General features: G+C 44.4%; 1 protein-coding gene across 1 annotated transcript in view; it reads left to right on the top strand.

Annotated features, from left to right (window-relative positions):
* The window catches only part of agrn (agrin), a 157,795-nt gene that overhangs the window by 37,630 nt on the left and 99,690 nt on the right, over positions 1-20,475 (top strand). Inside the window, exon 3 of the mRNA XM_083976317.1 lies at positions 15,218-15,433. Within this exon, the coding sequence (XP_083832443.1) occupies positions 15,218-15,433 (216 nt within the window). The remainder of the gene's footprint in view (positions 1-15,217; positions 15,434-20,475) is intronic.

Here is a 20,475-nt window from a genome sequence, read left to right as displayed (position 1 = left end):
TCCATCCGTATGAATAGAAATCAGGTGTGAAAGCCAAACTCATCTCCACATTAAAGTTTTGTATGTTGTTCCTAAATTTGCCAACACTGGAAACGTGTCATGTAAATATAGTGAATTTGCATTGTTTCAGCGCCTCATTTAAATGAATTTCATGTGCAGCAATGTGTGACAGACACAGAGAGAGAGACATGTGATTGGATGTTAACCATTCTTCTTATCGCTTTCTCATGACTAAAATATGGGGTATGATTACACAGAACCATTATCATTCCATTATAAACAAATAAAATATGGCGGCCGCTCTGTCAGATTTTGGAAACAAAAGCTTAGCTGCCAATCTGCCAAACATTTTTCAAACTTCCTGCTGGGAGCGTGTTTTTGTGTGTGTGAGTGTGTTAGTGTGTGTGTGGGTTGCTTCACACCTCATTTTACTGGCGCACATAAACAGGCATACTGGTTCACACGGTACGATGATACTGCCTGGCTCCCATTGTGAGCGTTAATGCATCTGTGCAAATCTGCATACTGTAAGGGCTTGCGAGAATCTGTGTGTGTGTGTGTGTGTATGGGTGTGCGTATCATATGCGAGAAGGTGCAGCCACTTGTGTGTTCGCGCGCACAGCTGTTGCATAGTGGAGACATAGCGGTGTGGGTCAGGATGGGCTAAGCGTTCCATAGAGAGGAAATGAAGACAAATGAACAGAAAGGAGCTAAACACTCTTCCAGCTCCATATTACTTATCCTCCACACACACACACACACACACACACAAACACACATTCTCTCCTACCTCCTCCTTCTCCCTCCCTCTGTCCCTCCCTCTCCCTGAGAAAATATTACAAAGCCACACAGAAAGACTCCCGGTGCGGTAATGAAAAGCGCAAAAGCGTGGCACTTTTTGGGCTACTTTCACGTCACTGGCAATTAATTCCACAGCAGCGGCTGGCGGGGGCCTGTGGTGCTATAATACTAATGCTAAAGCCAGTAGTGCATGGACGCTGAATATAAATTTGAATCTACGTCAGGCGCTTTTCCCCCTCTCTATCCCTCACATTTACCCATTCACTCCTATTGTGTGTGTGTGTGTGTGTGTGTGTGTGACAGAGAGAGAGAGAGCTTATGGCCTCTGAGGCACCTCAGAGAAAAAAGTTCAGGTTGATGGATAGGCAGCCGACACCGCACTTTGATTTTCTGAAAATAACACAATCATATGCTACATTCACCTTTCAGGGCTATTAACAGAGAGGCTGTGATAGAAGTGTGTGTTTATGTGTGTGTGTGTGTGTGCGTGTGTGTGTGTATTAACAGTAATGGTGACAGGGTTTGAAATGAGCTGGGCTGCTCTCAATTACAGATGGCCTTCTAATAGGCTCTGTTTACTTCTTTACTCTCTCTTTGGACAAGTAACAAGTAAACTGAGGAGGACCCCCCTCCCCCCCAACCCCATTTTCTATCCCTGATGGTTGGCTGGGAGGGACACGAGTGAAAGGGGGAGGGTGGAGAAAGAGAAAATGAAGTGATTTGTGGCTGTATCGATCGACAGGTCAGGGCTATTGATCAGAGAAAGGGAGAGATGCGAGATGGGAGGAGGAGGGGTTGGTGGAAAGAGAGGAAGATGAGGAGAGGGGAGTGATGTAGTGCTTTGTCTGGCCAGGAGAGCAGCTTAAAAGGGTGGTCCCCCCCCACCGAAAAAAAAACCGTCTCTTAGCCCCATGGGGTGCATTATGGATGAGTGCAAAACCAGGGCACCCACGGCTTGGCCGGCCCAGGCGCCTCCCAGGAGGAGCTGCTTTCATCAACCCCTCGTGATGGGGAGAATCTCTGCGCTCGATATTTTCCCTCCAGGATCTTTTCAGCCAGCCACATCAATATTAATCTATAAGCTTTAGGGGAAGATAATGCCCTTTACCTCCCGGTCCTCAAATTCACTTCCAAATGTAGACATCAGGAAGAATCCCCGGTTCTATTTTCACTTTTCCCATATGGTGGCTCTAATTCAAAAAGGCAGCGAAAGGCTAGTTGGCTCCATTTCCTGCTTTAAACACAATTCAACACGCTTTTGCCTGCAAAATTGGTCATTTCTTCCTCAACTATCCTGAATTCCCTCCAGTGACAATGGCAATGAGTCTATGGGCACCTTGTTGTGATTAGGCATAGCGATGAGGAGCATATGGAGGAGGCCATCTCCCTTTTATTCTGCACAGACCAGCTCAGCACTTGAGAGCTGCCGCTTCCTGGCTCGCCTTCCAAGCTCTCCCCAGGTTGTCTGTGAGTCTCATCCTGCTGCCATCTGCCACCAACTTGGGCTGCCTCCAGAAATCCGGGGGAAAAAGCGAAGCACCCTCTCCTCTCCATAGTCAGAGCCAGCATGGAGGCCCAATTTCCTCTGCAGCTCTTTACTTTATAGGAAATTGCCGGTGGCCTGAGTCCCCTCGAGTAACAGCAACCACTATCATTGAATTATCATCATTTGGGAATAACTGGTGGAAAAATTTGACAGTTCAAAGGAGCGACTGGAAGTGGTCACGTGTTAAAACCACCAAATGTTTCAGCTCACATTCAGAAAGTATTAATCTAAACCTGCACTCTGCAACAAAAAGAAGTATAATTTTACGTGGTGTTTGTGTATGCACTGCATTTTATGAAACTGTGATCACAAATTATCTCAGGCACTAAAGACTGGTTCATCTCTGTTAATTTGAAATGAAGAACATAATTCCCTTCTTATTACCAGTGCAGGTGTTGGGGAAATTCAGGAATATAAAGTAATTAGACATGCAAGCAGCATTTGCCATCTGAGAGCTGTCTTGAATATCATTTTCAAGTACCATCCTTCCCCGCAAACCATGAATTAGGAATAAAGCTTTGAGCTCTCTTGGTTGCTTTAATGGTGCTCTCACTGTTTGGAGGGCAGCATGTGTAGTCACCTACAGCTTGTTATTGAGAACAGATCAAATTATACAACTTTTTAAAGCATACCACTCACCTTTTAAATTCTGCAAATCTGGACACCACACAAAATATCACAGTCTACATTCATTCAACCAGAGAGATGCATGTTGGGTAATAGCAGATGTCCCATTTATAATAGTCAGTCACCCAACTTAGGTGCATGTCACTATGAACAAGTGTAAAAGAGAGAATTGTAAAGTTCATTATGTCTACTGAAATACTTAGTTTTGGGTTCTTTTTATAGACAAAGAACCGTCTTTGTTAAAAAGAACCAAAAAGTCAAACAGAGAATTCATTGTTTCTTGCTGCGAGCTGCTGGTGGTGATTGTCACTGACTCAGGTATGGAGAGATGAGATCTCAGGGTAAATTGAAGGCTGTATAGTTAGAAAACACATGATAAAGACACGATAGAGTTCATGTTGGAGACAGCTGTTGTAAGGGAATTATGTTCGATGCTGAACTCATGACGTGTCTTTTGGACCAGTGAGTAAACAGCTGCTCATGCTTACACTATGTACTGTAATAATAGCAAAACTTGTACAAATAGCTCCCTTCAACCTGGAAGAAGAAGTCATCATGAGGTTAGATCTACTGAGCTCAGCTTTGTTCATTGTCACTATGTTTGGGCTGTTTGAAGTTAAGAGCAGCACGATGGTGTTAACACCCAGATGGAGCTGCTCCATCTTCCTTATGCATTGAGTCTGCTGCAGACTGAATGCATAAGGAAGAAGTGATGGATTACTCTTTTTTTTTGTCAACAGAGAAAACAAATAAACAGCACCTCTACAACTCAGTCAGACCTGTGATGAATATTGGCTGAGAGGAAGCTCCCACAGTTTGTCTAAGGCAGACTCACTTAATTATCCTGCATGAAGCTGGGCGCAGCACTCCTCTACTGTACAAGACTCTGATTTGGCATTTGTTCAGTGAAAAAAAAACAAAGACCTGGGTTTTACCTCTTATAGCTGCCCCATCTGGTCTGAAAGCAATTTCTAGGCAATCTGATTCTGTAAATCTTCAAAAATCTGCTAAACCTAACTTCATTTTTTGGCTGATGACCTCTGGGATAAACCGCTCTCTCTCTACTAATTGGTGTCGGCTATGAGCTGAGGCCGACCGGCTCTGTGCAAATCTGGCCTGTTATTTCTGTTTTCTCCAGTAAACCACAGAGGTGAGTGGTGTAAATGAACAGAGAACCCATGCTGTGGTGAGAGAGACAGAAGGGCACTGCTGCTCTTCCCCCTTCCTCACATACGCTAACTCTCTTTTATAATGTCTAAGTGAGAGGAGACGTGACGCTAGTGAAACATTTGATGATGGCGATGAGCGATGGAGTGAAAGAGAAGCGCGGAGTGTGAACAAGGGACTAGAAGACAAGCGTGGAGAACATGAGATGACATTAGCACTGTAGTGTGATCACCGTGTGTGTGTGTGTGTGTGTGTGTGTGTGTGTGTGTGTGTGTGTGTGTGTGTGTGATTGTGTGAGGGTGTGTGCGTCAGCATGCGCGTGTCTCTGCATCCTTTCTCTGCCTGTCTGGGTGGACGTCACTCTTTGTGAGAAGCAAATCATCCCTCACACTCCCACACAATACCTACTTGCAATTAGCAAGCATAAAAATACCACTGCGTGTGTGTTAGTGTGTGTGTGTGTCTGTGTAATAGGAAAACCAAGTCTTTATATAAAGAGTCCATCACAGGTCTCTGGGAGGTGACTGTGAGCTCAGACAACGAGCTCGGAGACGCGAACAAAAGACGGCTTCTCTGCACATAATAGTGGCTTAGCTGAATAATTGAATTCAGGAGAGCACAGGCAGCCGTGCCGGTTTTCTTCATGTATATTGCAGACCAGCCGTAATCTGTTCACGAGGAGCATCTCGGGCTGCCTGCTGCTGAGTTTGTGGAGGAGATGTGAGGTGACAGAATAGGGCTCTGTCACCAGCGCTTCCATTATTGATAAGATTGGGCAGAGAGAGGCTTGGAGAGGGAAGTGGAAAAACAGGAACACTGTATAGCTAAAAAAAAAAAAAAAAAGTGCTCATACCAACACACAGCTTGGTTTCATTCCCATGTGACTCATTAAGAAGGGCAAGGCACTACAAGTGATGGGGCTCAGGTTTGTATTCCCTGTGAAGTCCTTTGAGCCAAGTGTTATTAACACTGGTTGGAGCGGATGCTGAGTGGAGCATCTTCACCGGGGTTGGAGGTTTGTCTCTTTATCTCTCCTCTGATTGAGGAAGCCATGAATATTTCCTCAAGTGAGGAGTGATTCCCCATGAACACTTCTGAGGTTACTGTCATGTTGATGAGTCAGTGCTGAACTCTCAACTCCAACTGGCAGTGACAGTTTTTTCGGTGTCACTTTTTCTGTCTGTCTCATCACTCTCTCCATATGAGATGAACTTTGATTTGTTGTCCTGGTGTTCACTGCATGGTTCCATTGAATTATCGTTAATATCCATACTTTCCTTTGTCTACCTCTGTCCTCCCACACATACTGTACAGTAGTCCATGCTCTATTTTTCCTGAACTGGAGGTATGCAGAATGTCTAACGCAATTCTGGTGAACACCAGTCATGACACATACTGTACAGGACACAGCCGGGTGCAATATGAAACAAAGCCAGAATTATATTATTAGCAATAGAAATGCATCACGAGCAGCTGGAGTCTGGGAGGCCTTCAATAATGACCAATCACATCAGTTCCTCTCATCCTCGCTCAAAGCACCGCAGGAAACCTCAGTGAAGGTTTACAGCAGCGGAAAGTTATTTACTAAATGTTCACCGTTATAAAAATGATGTGCTCATTTGCATGTCGAGCTAAAGTGTTGCGGAACAGATGGCAGCCCAGCCTACCTCACCGACGGAGCCCAGAGAGGTGTGCGGCCGGGGATGAACCAGTGGCAGAGGAAGTCACAGAGCTGCTGTGAGAGGTCAATGAGACTTCAACTAAGTGGACAAAAAAACTTCAACACAGTGCTTATGATCAGTGTGACTGAAGTTTGCTGGATAACCTTTTATATAAGGGGCCATAAAGGAGCCCACCCTCTCGAGAGGCGCCTGCACTCTTCCTCTGACATCTCGATTCAAGAAGTACATCAGCGAGGCAGCGAAGGTTTCTCCCCCTGTACCATTATCTGCCTCTTCTAATCATGTTATGATATATTTATCGCACATAAATATTTACTTACTACTCTCCTAATGTAATGTGCACTGAGGAGACACTCACTAGACTATGAGCAGCAATTGTAGAGCCTAATTTACTCACAGCTGCATCACACGAAACGATAAATGTTGCATCATGAGCCAACCCTGTTTTATCTCATCATCATCCATCACCCAATATTAGCCTCCAACTAATAACACATATTAACCCAATTATTAAGTGAATTATACAAGTAGGTTTGTTTATTTTAGGATTTACGTGTGGTTACCTGTTACTCTGCACCCTCGTCTTGAGTGTTGGTAAAAATGGCTCCGCCTCTGTGTTTGCACTAAGAAAAAAAAAGAAAAAAACACATCAATCAGCATAAACACAGCCTCAGCCTCGCCTCTCCTCCCACCTCAGCACAAACACGTTCATTCAAAGCAGGAAATTACCAAACAGACGAGAAAAAAAAGAAAAAAAAAAGAAAATGGACCTGTGCCCAAGGAAAATTGCATAAAGACTGCATTTGCGCCTACGCTGGCCTTGTGCGCGCAGGAAAATACTGTAGAGCCCAAGGTGTCTCAAAGAACGCACTGTTGGATTCTCACTGACTTCATTGTGAATATTCATTGATGTTCTCAAAGGAGGAGCCACAGCTAACACATCTCATACAATACAGTACAGCTGCCTGATGGCGTAGTACACCGAACCACTAATGCTGACTCGCTGGTTCTCGTCCACGTTAAGCTCTGTTTTAACGAATACGGTTTTACCTCTGTCCGTTCCCTGTGTTGATTGCCTTCATTATTCTATTCTCATGACATCTCTCTACCTACTTTCCTCCCTGTCTTCTTCGCTGCTCTTGTCGCTGCCTGATCAAGACAAATAACCAAGTGTTTTTCCTCCAATACCCTTCATGTATTTTTCTCTCATAACAGGCGTGATTAGGCAGATGTCCTAAGCTGTCAAGAGCTGTCATATTTCAGGCCTGATTTATGAAGACGCAGCAGCTGCTCATTTCTGAGACCTATAATATTTTTCTGAACAAAAGAAAAAATGTTGGATAACATTGTAAACATTTTTGACCACTGTCAGTTTGGTATGTAGATGGTGAGGGATGTTGATGTATCTCAACAGCCACATTGTATTTGTTGTGGTCTCCATTCGCACATGAGCGGTTATAGGTTTCAGTTTATTGCACTGCTGAATTTAAAGCGAATTGGAGCCTTTATCGATCCCGTTCTTGGTTTAGGAGAAAGTCTTCCTGGCTAAATGAATAAGAGTCAACAGGTAATGATGAGGATAATGATGAACACCCGCTGTGGTGGTGGAGTTGGACAACAGGCTGATCACACTTCCACTTCCACTTCATACAGCGCACAGCTCTGGGCTTGGTTTTGAATCGTGTTTGAAAGCTCTCTCAACAAGGTCTCAGTCTAATTGCTTTGTTCCTTTGTTGAACAAAAAGGAAAAAATCCTGCTTCAGGGTTTGAAATAACTTCTCACACTCAAGTAGGTGTGAAAAATGCATTTGCTCTTTGTTGATGGTTTCAACAGCAAAAAGTGATTTAAAACAATAAAAAGTGGAGGTGATGCAAGTGCACGTAAAGTTGATAGAAAATTGTGAGAGATGGATCCAGCTCCACCACTTTCTGTAAAACTATAAATAAAATATTACAAAAAACTAGTTCACCTCTTGCTAACCCTGCTAGCTTGTTAGAATGCTAACTTCAGTAGAAGAACATTGTTAATACTGATGTTGTTTTCCACCTCTGGAGACAGCTCTTAGTAAGTAAAGGACTGAAGTTTGTACAGTAGGTGAACTAACATTTCTTCTACCCTGGTGGATGAACAGCTGTCAATGCTAACACAGGATACGTAGCAATAGCAAAACAAATAGCTTCAAGCCTCGGAACAATGTGGTCATGCTTTAGAACTGGAAATGAGACACACACAGCTGATCACCTCGGGACCACAGTCTCTAACCACACTGCTACTTCAATTATCTCACATCGTTTCTTGTCTACAGGTGTGAAACTATAGCCTACAAAAAAAACAAAAATGAACCCCCCCTACAAAACAACAACAAGAAAAGACAAACCTTTGGAATACATATCTGTGCCTGTTCACTGTAGCTTTTGTCTGGTTTTGCTTATTTATGCTTAATGCCAGTGGGACTTCATTAAAGTTAAAAAAAGTTACCATAGTGAGGGGAGGCCAGAAATAGCAACGAGTGAAACCTCAGTGGAGCAGTAACAATAGTAGCTGAGGTGACTGAGCAGTAAAGTCAGGTGGGAGAACGTCAGGATGTACAGGGTGTTTGATTACTTTTAAACATGTGTGCTTCCTCTAACGAGCTGAGCCGCCATATGTTTAAGAGATGACCTATTGTTTTTGTTGCAGGGTTGAAAATAAGGGCAGTTAACACAGCTAATGATTTGAAACTTATTTTTCTTTTCCTCATGTTCAAAAGAAATAGTATTTTTATTTTACTTTACTGTATTGAATGAGGCACATGTGTAGAAGCTGTGAGGGATTTGAATCATAGGTATTTTCCCCTCTGCTTCTCATTTTTCTCTTTAACCTTTCTTCGCCTCTCTCTCTCCTCTCCCATGCAGTATTTCTTCCAATATAAAGCTCATCCTGCCCCCACCCCCCCTCCCTCTTTCCGCTAACTTTATCTCTTATTCTCTGGGAGCCAGTGCGGGTCTGGCCTGGCGTCCAAGCTGCCGTTTGGTAAATAAGTTCATCCTGCGTGTTAGCCAGGTCAGGACCCAGGCGCTCAGCTGTGCGAGCGTGTATGTTGCATTCGGGAATGAGGAGGAGAGGGGAATTGATTGCCCCTTTTATGCGAGGGAATGAGAAAATACTGTACCAACCTACACACACGCACACACACACACACATGTGCACACAAAGGCATGCTCGCATACTCAAAAACCCTCCACCCTCAAGCAGAGAACTGCAGCTCAAGGCGCAGGGAAAATAAACGAATAGCTCTTTACAGTTTGTTTTCGTCAATTTGTACATTCTGCTCTTGCCCTGATAAGAACAGGCGCAGTTTGAAAAAGCAGGACAAGAGAAAAGTTGTTTTCTTCTGAAAAATCCTTTGAAAGAGTCTCCACTCTTTCCTTCCTTCACCCTTTTTCTTTTCATTTAAATGGTTTAAAGAAGCGATTTTCTTATATTGAGCCGCTATAGTGGGGTGTTCCTTTGTGAGCAGATGTTTTCTTTATTTCACACTGGGCCTTGTAAGATTGCGCCACGATCAATAATCGACTGCATCGGTCCCCTGAGGATCACTAACCAGAGATCAATGGAGGCCTTGTAGGGGTGCTTTCTCCCCTCAGATATTTTACCAGGTGTAACTGCTGGCCACCGTTGTGTTTTTGTCTTAATTCACCGTCTTGCGATGACACACTGCACCACTTCTGGACTCTGTTCTGTAAATAATCATATCGACGCACCAGGAAGGCAACCTCCCTGCAACCGTTAATCAATGCGGCAGCGAGCTATTGCTGCTCTCCTCCACACCTACACAACAGCACAGAACAACACACCTATAGCCTCGATGCTGCACACGTTCATAGTGAGGGAATTAGATTTACAAAATTAGATTCTCACCCCAAAGCATTGAGCGGAGGGAAGGCAACGGAGAGTGCAGCGCAATCACTGCAAATGAAAACTAAAAAAGTACCACAAGGAGTTTGACACGGGGGCTTGCGGAAGCTGCACGTGTGCTTGTGTGCTTGTGTGTGTGTGTGTGTGTGTGTGTGTAGTGTACACATAAACCACCTGTGTGCGTGAACGGAAACTTTATATTCCCAAACTGATGAGGCAAGCTGCTTTGTGCCGAGTGCATCACTGGTTGTTGCCATAGCAACCCGTCCCCTCACCGCTAAGGTCCTCTGGCACAGCTATACTGATAGAGACGCTAAAGGCCTCTTACAGAGAGAGAGAGAGAGAGGAGAGAGGACTGTTAAGAGGCAGCCCCAGCACATCTGTATTACTTAGCCTGAGCTGAAAAGAAAGGCTCCTTCTATTAGCATGGCACTGGAAGATGTCCCTCAGGAGTGATAGAGCGTAATGAATTTAGACTCATTCAACATTAATGCGATGTCGCTTCAATGCCACTGAGCAGTATCGCCCCTCCATCAACTTCCGTTTCCTGATTTCCTGACAGTCAATAGGTCATTAGTCAGAGCCGGAGCCGCCGTTCACAGATTTAATCTCATCACGGCACAACTGACTTCACCTAAACGGGTTACTCAACACGTTTGCCATTTGTGCATCACTGCCCTGGCTACCGCTAGTAATTCACCCGCTATTCCTGTCACCCATGTAAAGTTCAGGACTGTTAATTATTCATGCACACCTTCTCCTTCACTTGGCTTCCCTCCCTTTCCCTCTTTTTTCATCCTTTCTCCAATGCAGCTGGAGCAAACTGGACTGCTGTAAAATAATTGAAAACCCTGACAGGTATCATCCCCCCCCCCCCCCCCCCAACTGCAGAAAACACTGTTCCTCCCCTAAAGTAGCCATTTTAAGTTTGTCAGGGCGATTCTGTCAAGCCTTATTGGCTCTGAGCGCGTTCATGCTTGCCACGACAGTCCATTTCTCCCCTTTTCACTTTGTTTGAGGTAAATGCAACAAGGCAGCAAAACAATGAAACTGACAGAGCATCTCACCGCAAACAGACTGTGGGGATGTTTTCTTCACAGAGTCGAAACAATCTCAAAGTAATAGGAGCTCCTGCTTTTGGGGCATATTTATTGAATCTGTCTGTATGAATCTGAACTGTAAAGCAAGAAACTGACACACGGTATCGCACAGATAATGAGCCATATGATGAAATATCTTTAATCTGTGATCAGAGGCTATTGTAAAATCAGGATTTAATTTGAAAGCACAGGGCTTCACTGTCCTAACCATGTTCTGCATGGTCTGCATTGTTGAAGAAAGGGCAAAAAAAAAAGAAGAAAAAAGTTCCTTTTGTGACATGTGCTTTGATCCACCAGAGAAATGAAGTGAAATGTGTATCATCTTGAACCAACAGTGAATCCTGAAGCATCAGAACTGGCACAAGAGTCTGTGGAAAATAACCACCAGAGAACTGTGCCAGAGTTTCTTTTCAACTCGCACACCGTGACATTTTTTTCTCCCCCTCTCCATGCCTTTAATCAGAACAGTGCTATCCGTTGCCTTTCATAAGCCACTGACGCATCAAGAGCATCCTTAAGGCTCTGGCACCGTGTCATATTTAATGGATGAGCTGTCTAAACATGGGATGAACTGTTACCTGGACAAGACGCTCGCCTTGACAAGCACAAACTGGACATGCTGTCTTTTCTCCCCAATGGGATTTTCCTCCTCAGTCTCCAATAGGAAAAAAAAATAGCATGGATGTGAAGCTTTTAGTGCTGCAGGGGGCTGGAGGGAGATTACCTTACACACTTACATGGACCGATGAGTCTGCACACACACACACGGCACACACACACACTCTCACTCATGCCACTCGAAAAAAACAATTGCACAAAGAACTGCGAAGTTAAAATCCACATTCATACAAACTTACGTGCCCTTATACCACAGTGCCTGCAAAGGTATGTGCATCCTGTCTGAAAGGTGAAAGGAGTGTGCAAGACCATGTGTTTTATTTCTACAGTTTTACAACATCAAGAAACCAAACCACAAAAAGAATGTATATAATATTAACCTTCATCGTTTTGGAGATAGCAGCTGTCAGCATGTGTACATTATAAGAACAGAGCAGCAGATTGCAGTCAGCCACTATATTAAGAAAGGGCACATTCTTTCTATATGTACACAGTGTCTGCTGCCTTCATCTCAGCTCAGACGGAAGCTGCTCTCTTGCTTGGACACAGCAGCAGACACACACAGCCTTTGTTACCTTTGCATTTGAAATCCATCCTGCTCTCACTACTCAAGTGAGAGAATCTCCAAAGGTCACATCTATTAGTCCCAGTGGAGCAGCGCAGACGCTTTCATTGCAACTACATCGAGTGTTATATGAGGGCGAGCGTTTTTATTTTGAAATGTTATATAGTAATGCTTATCCAACGGCAGAGTTGAAACCGGGTGAAAGAGAGGTGTACACGTCACCCATCAGTCAACACGGGGCTGACACATGGAACATGGTGTGTGTCCAACAGTGAGTCAGTCGCCATTGACTCCCATGTTAAAATGTCCAACTTCAGGACACGTCCACAGGATCCTCACTGTTCTTATTATCCTGTCTGCATTCCCAGAGATCACCTGTCAATCAAACTGGGTCACTTCCATCTCTTGTTTGAGTTTATTATTGACAAGGTTTCTGTTGTTGGTGGTGTACTGTTGTTTTCAGCCATGCAGGATAGGATAAGGCATTGCCATTTCTATTAAGTACCTGAGGCATTTTTTTTCTTTCTAAAGAAAACTGAAGTGTCGAACTTGTTTTTTGTTTTTTTTTCTCTCAGGTATAAGGAGGACTTTTCCCAGGGAAGAACTCCTGGCTCATAGAATATGCAGTTTGGAGGCTCAGTCCACTTGATACCCTCACTTTAACAGAGCCCTAAGCTCTGGTGTCAGTCTTTTGTCAGTGTGCAAAGCTTGAGGCAAGAGTGACATTTTCTTATAGGAAAACATCACAGGAGAGATGTGGTTACAAACCACCGCGGGCATTCAAGACTCTTTTTTTTTCTCTCTCCACGGTGCGGAGTTTTTACAATCAGATTTTTTATTTTTAAACAGTATTACTTGTGTGATGACTGCGCAGGAATATCCAGGCTCCTCCTGCACCGCACAGAAAACACCGCTGATATTTTTAAACAACACACAGATCGTTGGTCTGACTGCGAACCTGGGTCTGTTATGTTTCTCTTCTTCCTTCCATACTATCAGACACCCTCCCTCCCTCTTGTACACATCTGACACACTTCGATTGAATTTCACCTCTTGTCACTCCGCTCTCATGGCTTCGCCTCTGAGCCACACGCTGACACTCATACACACACACACACACACATACACATACACACAAAGCACATGTTGTGAAGTGATGGCAGAGCAGCGGGCCAGTTATGACAAGGCCTTCATGCTAGCACCTGGCCGCGCTTGTCTCTGTGTGTGTGTGTGTGTGTGTCAGTGTGTGTGTACCCGTGAGACACCTAATGCCTACACCTCACAGACGCACACACGCTGTCAGGAATACAGATGCATTTATGGATAGCTTGGCAGACACACGCAAGCATGCACGCACACACACATGCTCACACACATGCGCACACACATGCACACACACATGCATACACCTTTTTCCCCCCGGTACAAAAGAGAGTGAGCTCAGGTACCTGTCAGGCGCTCCCCCACCGGGAACAGTGGGCAAGTCAAAAACAGCCTCCTCGCCTGTCAGTCCGCACACACACACACACACCGACACACACACACACAGTGTGCTTTGGTGTGAGGAGAGAGACAGAATGAGATGCCTTGGGCAGATGCTGGACCAGTTGTCTATGCTGCACACAACGAGTTTCTGTGTGTGTGTGTGCGTGTGTGTGTGTCTGTCTGTTGGTCCATCCAGTCCCACAAAAGCCACCTGCCAGAGAGTGGACATGCTGCCTTGCGTTAAGTCCTGGCCTGGGTACCAGCGATAAGGAATAGTTGCGTGTGTGTGTGTGTGAGAAAGAGTGTGTGAGTGTGTTAGAGTGTGTGACATGTATATCCTCCGCAGTGACACCGGTCGCTCACCTCTCCAACCAGGATGGCTTTTTTAGAATGGACTCTTATTTTTCTGTGTTTTCATCCATTGATTTCCAATCAGGTTGGCTGCCTGTGCCTGTGAGAGCTTGCCTCCCCCCTCCCCCCACTCACCCACACACCCACCCACACCCCACCCACCCACCCACCCACACCCCACCCCACCATGAGACAAGGACGCCACAGCAGCTGGCTGCCCAACAGCCTCACCTGTGGCCACAGAGCCACATCAGCTGTAACTGCCACTATGCAGGTCAATTACTAAGTTGATGTTGTATAGATGTGTGTGTAGGTTGTCTGACTCAGCTATTGAGCTATACAGCTATCTCAAAATGAGTGAACCTGCTGTGAGTTCAGTCAGGTTCACCTCAAGACTGTGGAACCACTAGCGTCTTAATCTATATGTAAATGTGTGATATGTTATTTATTGTTGACCCAAACATGACTTTAATATCATGTCTGTACCTACTCTTCCTTTTATTTATGGATCAGTTCTGAGTCCTAAATAAAGGCTATAATAATAATGATAATACACAGGCAGACACACACACACAGCCATACACTTTGCGCATTCAGCATCTGACAGAGTTTACAGTTTGCTGTTTCACACTTGATCAAAGCCGAGGACTCAGTGGGAAGTTGAGGATCAAAGTCCTCAGAGTTGTGTTTGTTTGACTTATGGAGCCTTAAAGTGTGCGACTGACCTTGGTTTGTCTTTGTGTTGCTCTCCCTCCACGGCTTTCCTGCATGGTGCCGGATCATTGGCGCTTCAAAGACACGTCAAAGGGTCAGAATAAACTGTCCACAAGCCTGCGTGTATCATCCGGCTTCCCCATACTGTACAGGAGATTGATTTTTAATATTGTTGCTGACTTTTTGAAATTTCTAACATTGGAGCTTTTCCAGAGTTGTGCGAGGGCTCAGCACACCCAGCGACACACTGTGCCTGCTCTGCATGGGTGGACAGATTCTTCCTGGATGAATTGAGAGCATCTGCGTGCTTTACGCCAGGATCACATAGAGTCCCTGATGCATTTGTGTTGCTGAACTGAGTAGAGTTCTGCACAAAGACCCCGATGACTGACGCATATTGAGATTCATTTGTTGAGACGTGTCTGTCTGGCATGTCTGGTGTTTTAACTTTCTTAGCATTTTCTCACGTCAGACCTGTGCAAGAAAGAAGTGAAGGGAAAAAAAAACTTTGATGAGTTCATGCAAGATCACACTCATTAAGGTGTCTGTGTGGCGGGTTTGTGGAAGCTTTGAGTTTATTGGACTTTGAAATTTATGACTAAAAACAACACAGGGATGTGATGAATACCAATCCTAATGTCTCCTCCTCTTCTTGTCTTTCAGGCTGTAGAGGAATGCTGTGTGGCTTCGGCGCCGTGTGTGAGCGAGACCCAACCGACCCGGCCAAGGCTGAGTGCGTTTGCAAGCGGGGGGACTGTCCATCCTTGGTGGCGCCTGTTTGCGGCTCAGATTCGTCCACTTACTCCAACGAGTGTGAGCTGGAGAAAGCTCAATGCAATGCACAGCGACGCATCAAGGTGCTGCGCAAGGGACCATGCTGTAAGTACCACCGCCTACTGTACCTATACCAACCCCTCTCAAGAGACACTGGCCGAAAATATCCGTCCTCCAGCTCAACCCAAACTCAAATCTGAACATGAAAATTGAGATAATTCCACATGCTTTCAGAACAGAGTAGCTCATTTTCGGAAATCCCCTGACACAAGTGAAGTGATCCACCTATTCCTCCTCATTTTATTTCAAGATTTTTATGAGTGAAACTTGGAAAGAAAATGAAATCCTTTTAAAGTCTGGTATTTTAATACTTTGTATGCTCATACATAAAAAGAAGATAAATCATGCATATTGACAGTTGGTGACAACAGAGTTTCTGCTGTTGATTTGCTGTGTGGTGTTTATGATATCACAAGATCCCAGGAACCTCAGAAACAGACAGACACCATTATTTATTGACTTTTGAGCAGAACTTTTTTATTTTAGCATGTTTTTTTTTTAAGTGTTACCATCATGGCTGTATGTGCAGTACAGGGTCTGTGCATTTTGAAAGATTAAATTGGTGCTTCTGATCCAGAAAAGAGCAAGAACCCCTCCTCCAAGAACATCTGAATCTGCAGCATTTCAGAGCGCAATCTGACCTGAGACTGACTCTCTCTTTTAAACCGCTCTGAGAGTTGAATTTGAAAGCTGTGAAGTATAGGTGAATGGACTGCTTTTAGTGAGGTGCTCTGTTGCTGAAAGGTATTTTCAACGAACACAAACAAGACTTGGGATGTTTTGATGTTTGGGACAGGACATTATAGCGGCCAAAAACAAAGCTGCAAGTCTCTGAGTGATGCTAAATTGCTTGTTATTGTCAAGTAAATGGATTTCTATTACACCCCGTTCTAATACAACAGGCTTTGCCTCCCTATCTTTATCCCCCAATAATAAAACACATCCCCATTATGTCAGACCTATTGTATTTCCAATATGGCCACACTCCCAGTGCTTAAGCGCCACCTGCACCCCCACAAACAAACAAAAAAAGAAAGCGTGCCACTCACTACTCCCATTGGTAGCCATCCAGTGTGTATTTTATCCTTTAGCCCCCGGTGGGTGCCTACACTCCTGCTGTACCACTCATTGTTTCTCTTTAGCAAAGCCCATCAAGATCCTGGGCTCTGAGTGGAGCAGCGGATTCCTGCCAAAGCTGCAACGTTGCAGCAACCTCAGTAATAACTGGTGTATTGTCAGCGTTGTGCCTGGCTGCCAATGTGAGCCCACTGCTAATTCCAGGGGTCTGATTACAGTGCCGGCTTGGACTTGGCACTAATAACAAGCTTGGTGACTGCTCACCACTGGCAGAGAGGTGAAAAAAGAGACAGAGAGGACAGAGAGAGGACAGGAGGAACAGAGGGTACAGTGGAGGGAGAAAGAGGAGAAACATCTTGAGGGGGAGGGAGAGAGTCATTTTGAAAGAGAAAGGAGCAATGAAACATTTAGAGAAAGACGGGCATGCAGGAGAGAGTGAGTGAGTGAATGTGTGAATAGAATCCAGGACAAGACTAAATCCACAGAGATAGTGCTGTAATGGCTCATGGAGGGTTAAGGCCATCAAAAGCACCGTAATTACATCTGGCAACAGCAGCAGGCAGTCACCAGGAAAAACACATAAAGTCAGAAAAATAATAATGATGATGCTAATGATAGTATGGCTGATAATAACTACATGCTCACCACAAGAACAGACTTCCTCTCTTGCCACGTCACATCTGCAACAGAGTCAAAAGCTGTTTTTTCCCCCATCCCTCCATCGCCTGCATTATAGGCCAGTATAATTGATGCTAATGCTAATGCAATTTTTATGTCAACGCCTTCGTTTAATCATTGAATCTGACTCCTACTCAAAGAACACAGAGCTCCTTAGAGATAGGTGTTTGTGGATTTTTGTGTTTTGTGTTTTTGCATATTTAAAAAGTCCCAATTTATAATTACACATGCAAAAATGTTCAGACGTAAAAGCGATGTTCATTAGAAAAATACATTTTTGTTAGCAGCCTCACCTCCCCTGCAAAAACAGACATTACATTCACAAATACCCATTAAAACATGCAAACTCTAAAGTTAATTAGTCGTCAAAATCAAATTTAAGAATCAGTTTTTGTGTTTTTATTACAGCATTTTCCCTGAAATGCTTTAATGTTGCTTAGCAAAATCAAACCAGCATCTCTGTTCAGACATCTGGCTGGATAAATGTGTCCCCTGGAGCATTTTTGAATGAATAAAAACTCTATAAAGCAGCATTATCAAACCTGTAGTCCAGGCTCACCCTGCACTTCGTAGTGTGTCCACATAGCTCACCACCTGTCTGAGGACCAGTCAGTTCTAACACAGGCTGCGTTAGAATCCAGCTTAACATGATGTAGACACATTTCTTTAGTGTTTGTTTGTTTTTCCTGGGGAGGCCTCAGACTCTGATCGCTTTGATCACTTGACGTTGAAGTGAAAGCTAACCCAAATAGCCACATGAGCCAGGTTTGTGGATTCTTAGATTCTTGTGCCACACATTTCCATTATTATTTACCCGGAAAAAATATCACACCCTATGACCCCTTTTTATTTGTGCAGCAATAATAACTGCAATGAAAAATACGGAAAGTGTAGTGAGCACCGGTTTAAGAACTGCATTTTTCTCTGTATAGACTCAACACACAGGCTTTAATAAGCCTTCCGCTACAGGTGACCTGAGTCTAAACAAGTTGACCAAAATGCTTTTAATCAATGGAGATAAAAAATAAAAAAATCTCATGCTTTCAAACAACACATTTTGCAGAGTAGAAGATTTCTACAAATTAGCCTACTAATTCCTCCATCTTTTTCTCTGTGGTCAAGTGTGTGCACTTGGCTACCTGTGGTTGCTGTGGTTATTTTTTTACTTAAGTGCTTTTATTGCAACAGCTATTTTGAAAAGCTCCCACGCATGACAAAATAACTTTGTGTCTATAGACTGTATTTGAAAGGGCAGTGGATGAAAGAATCGAAGGAGGTAGATTCACAGCAGATGAAAGGTTCAGCCAAGTTGTGTAGAGTAGCATCGATCAAAAGATGTTTACGTGTCTCTCTGCAGACGAGGCGAACGATATTTGTGTTTGTAGTTAACAGTGCAAACATGCTGCATATATAGTAAGGAAAAATTTCGATGTGCAATACATGCCAGGGTAAGCACACGGTAAAGAGCAAGAGAGAGAAAGAGAGAGACAGAGGGGGGGTTAGGGGTTAGTTGAAGACGAGTGACAGGTTCTCATTCTCTTTCTGCCTCCAATAAATTCAGCCGGTACAGAGGGTCTGGACAGGTCACTCTGGCTGAGATTATGGAGTTGTCAAGGCTGATGGAGAAAGAGAGAGGCAAAGACCGGGAAGGACGAGGAGTGGGAGACGAGAGAGAGAGAGAGAGAGAGGGGGAGAGCTGATAGAATGAGAGAGCTTTTAACTTTAGGAATAGTGTGGGCGGTTGGATTGGTGCTTTTGTGTAAAGCCTCGTTTGACTCATTCAATTTGAATGGCGGGTTTTCATTGGGGTAAGTGAATTGGCTACCGTTCTGAGAAGCCGTCATGTCCAATTCAAATCAACTCGGGAGTCTTATCTGGCACGCAGGAGTGCGACCACAAAAGAAGTTTTCTTCCCGCAGATTATCCCCCTTTTTAAAGGGACTGGAGTTATATGGAGCATTTTGTTAGCACTAAGTACAAGTCTGAGGCCTGGGGTGGGTTATTTTTTCCCAACGGGAGGGGAGCATCAACCATCAGGTCTCTGACATCTAGTGGATGCTGACACACTGCAACATTTCCCAGTGAGCGGTTTAGACAATAAATCGTTCCCTCGCTCTCTTCAGACACTCGGGGATTTGACTGCTACAGCTTCACTCAGTCTGATGTGACCGCTGTGGCTAATGTCAGCTCTTTACAGTACATGGATATCGCTGTGTACCTGACATCTCTGTGTCAGTCTGCCTGCTTTGCTACCCATCTTCACTCACGCTACAGGTGCACTACACATTAGCATCGGCCATTATCCTGTAATTATCACTTGCTGCCACAGTGCCCACTTAGTTCTGTACCAGAGTATAGGCACAAACCATGACCTCATTTCTGCCTGTGTTAATGAGACGTTCTGGTTTTCATGCAACCTTGAGCTTAGGTTCATTGATCATAGTTTTGGCTGTTGTTCCCATTGGTAATTGTACTCGTTAAGTAAACTGCTGAGTTTTTGGAAAGTAGGACTTTGCTAAAATAAATGAGAAATAAAGGAGGGCGCTTGGGTGGTCATGCGATCGGACAGGTTTTAAACAAATCCTCAGGTTATCGTGAAGAAAACAGGCAGATCAGAATTGTGTGTTGTAAATATCCATCACAGTTTCCTGCCCAGCTTCTTGCACAACTTCACACACACAAAGATAAAGAGGCTTGTTTACAACCTGGACTCAATGTTGCAGTCCTCCTCTCCTGGATATTTTCCTGCTCATCTAACCGCACAGTTCAAGCTCGACTTGGTTTCGTCTCAGCAGAGGTAAAATCCCCGTTAACCACATTCATTTAGCACCTCAGTCATAACACTGAACTGGCTATTACAACATTTGCCAGTGTAGCGGTGTAATTTCCCTCCTGAGGGACGGACGAAATGACCCACATGCTGTTGAGGCGTGGGCACTTAGTCGCCCCCAGTGCTCCTCTCTAATATTCACATAACCTGGCCCTTAATGGTGGAGACCAGCTCCGGGCCAGCTTCTTCATTATCTTCCTTTTGTTCTAGATGGATGATTTGGGATTGGTGGGGTTACATTTCCGGCGGGCAGGCGGTCAAGCGGGCAGGCGGTGGGCAGATAATGGCCTCAGATATTATCGAAATTAAAAGGAGAAGCTGCGTCTAAATTGGCCCAGCAGGAGTGCCCGATAACAACGCAACTGCGAGAGGAAGAGGAAAAAGTCAGCCAGTTAAGAGAAGAAAGACACAGAAACAGCCAGTGGAAGCACTTTCTGCTTCGGAGAGACAAGAGACATTTGGGCAGCTGTGTGGATGTATGTGTACGTGTGGGTACTGCTGC

Source organism: Trachurus trachurus (assembly GCF_905171665.1).
Source record: "Trachurus trachurus genome assembly, chromosome: 7".
NCBI lineage: Eukaryota > Metazoa > Chordata > Actinopteri > Carangiformes > Carangidae > Trachurus > Trachurus trachurus.
Note: the sequence above shows the minus strand (reverse complement) of the source record. Positions and strands in the feature narration are given on the sequence as shown.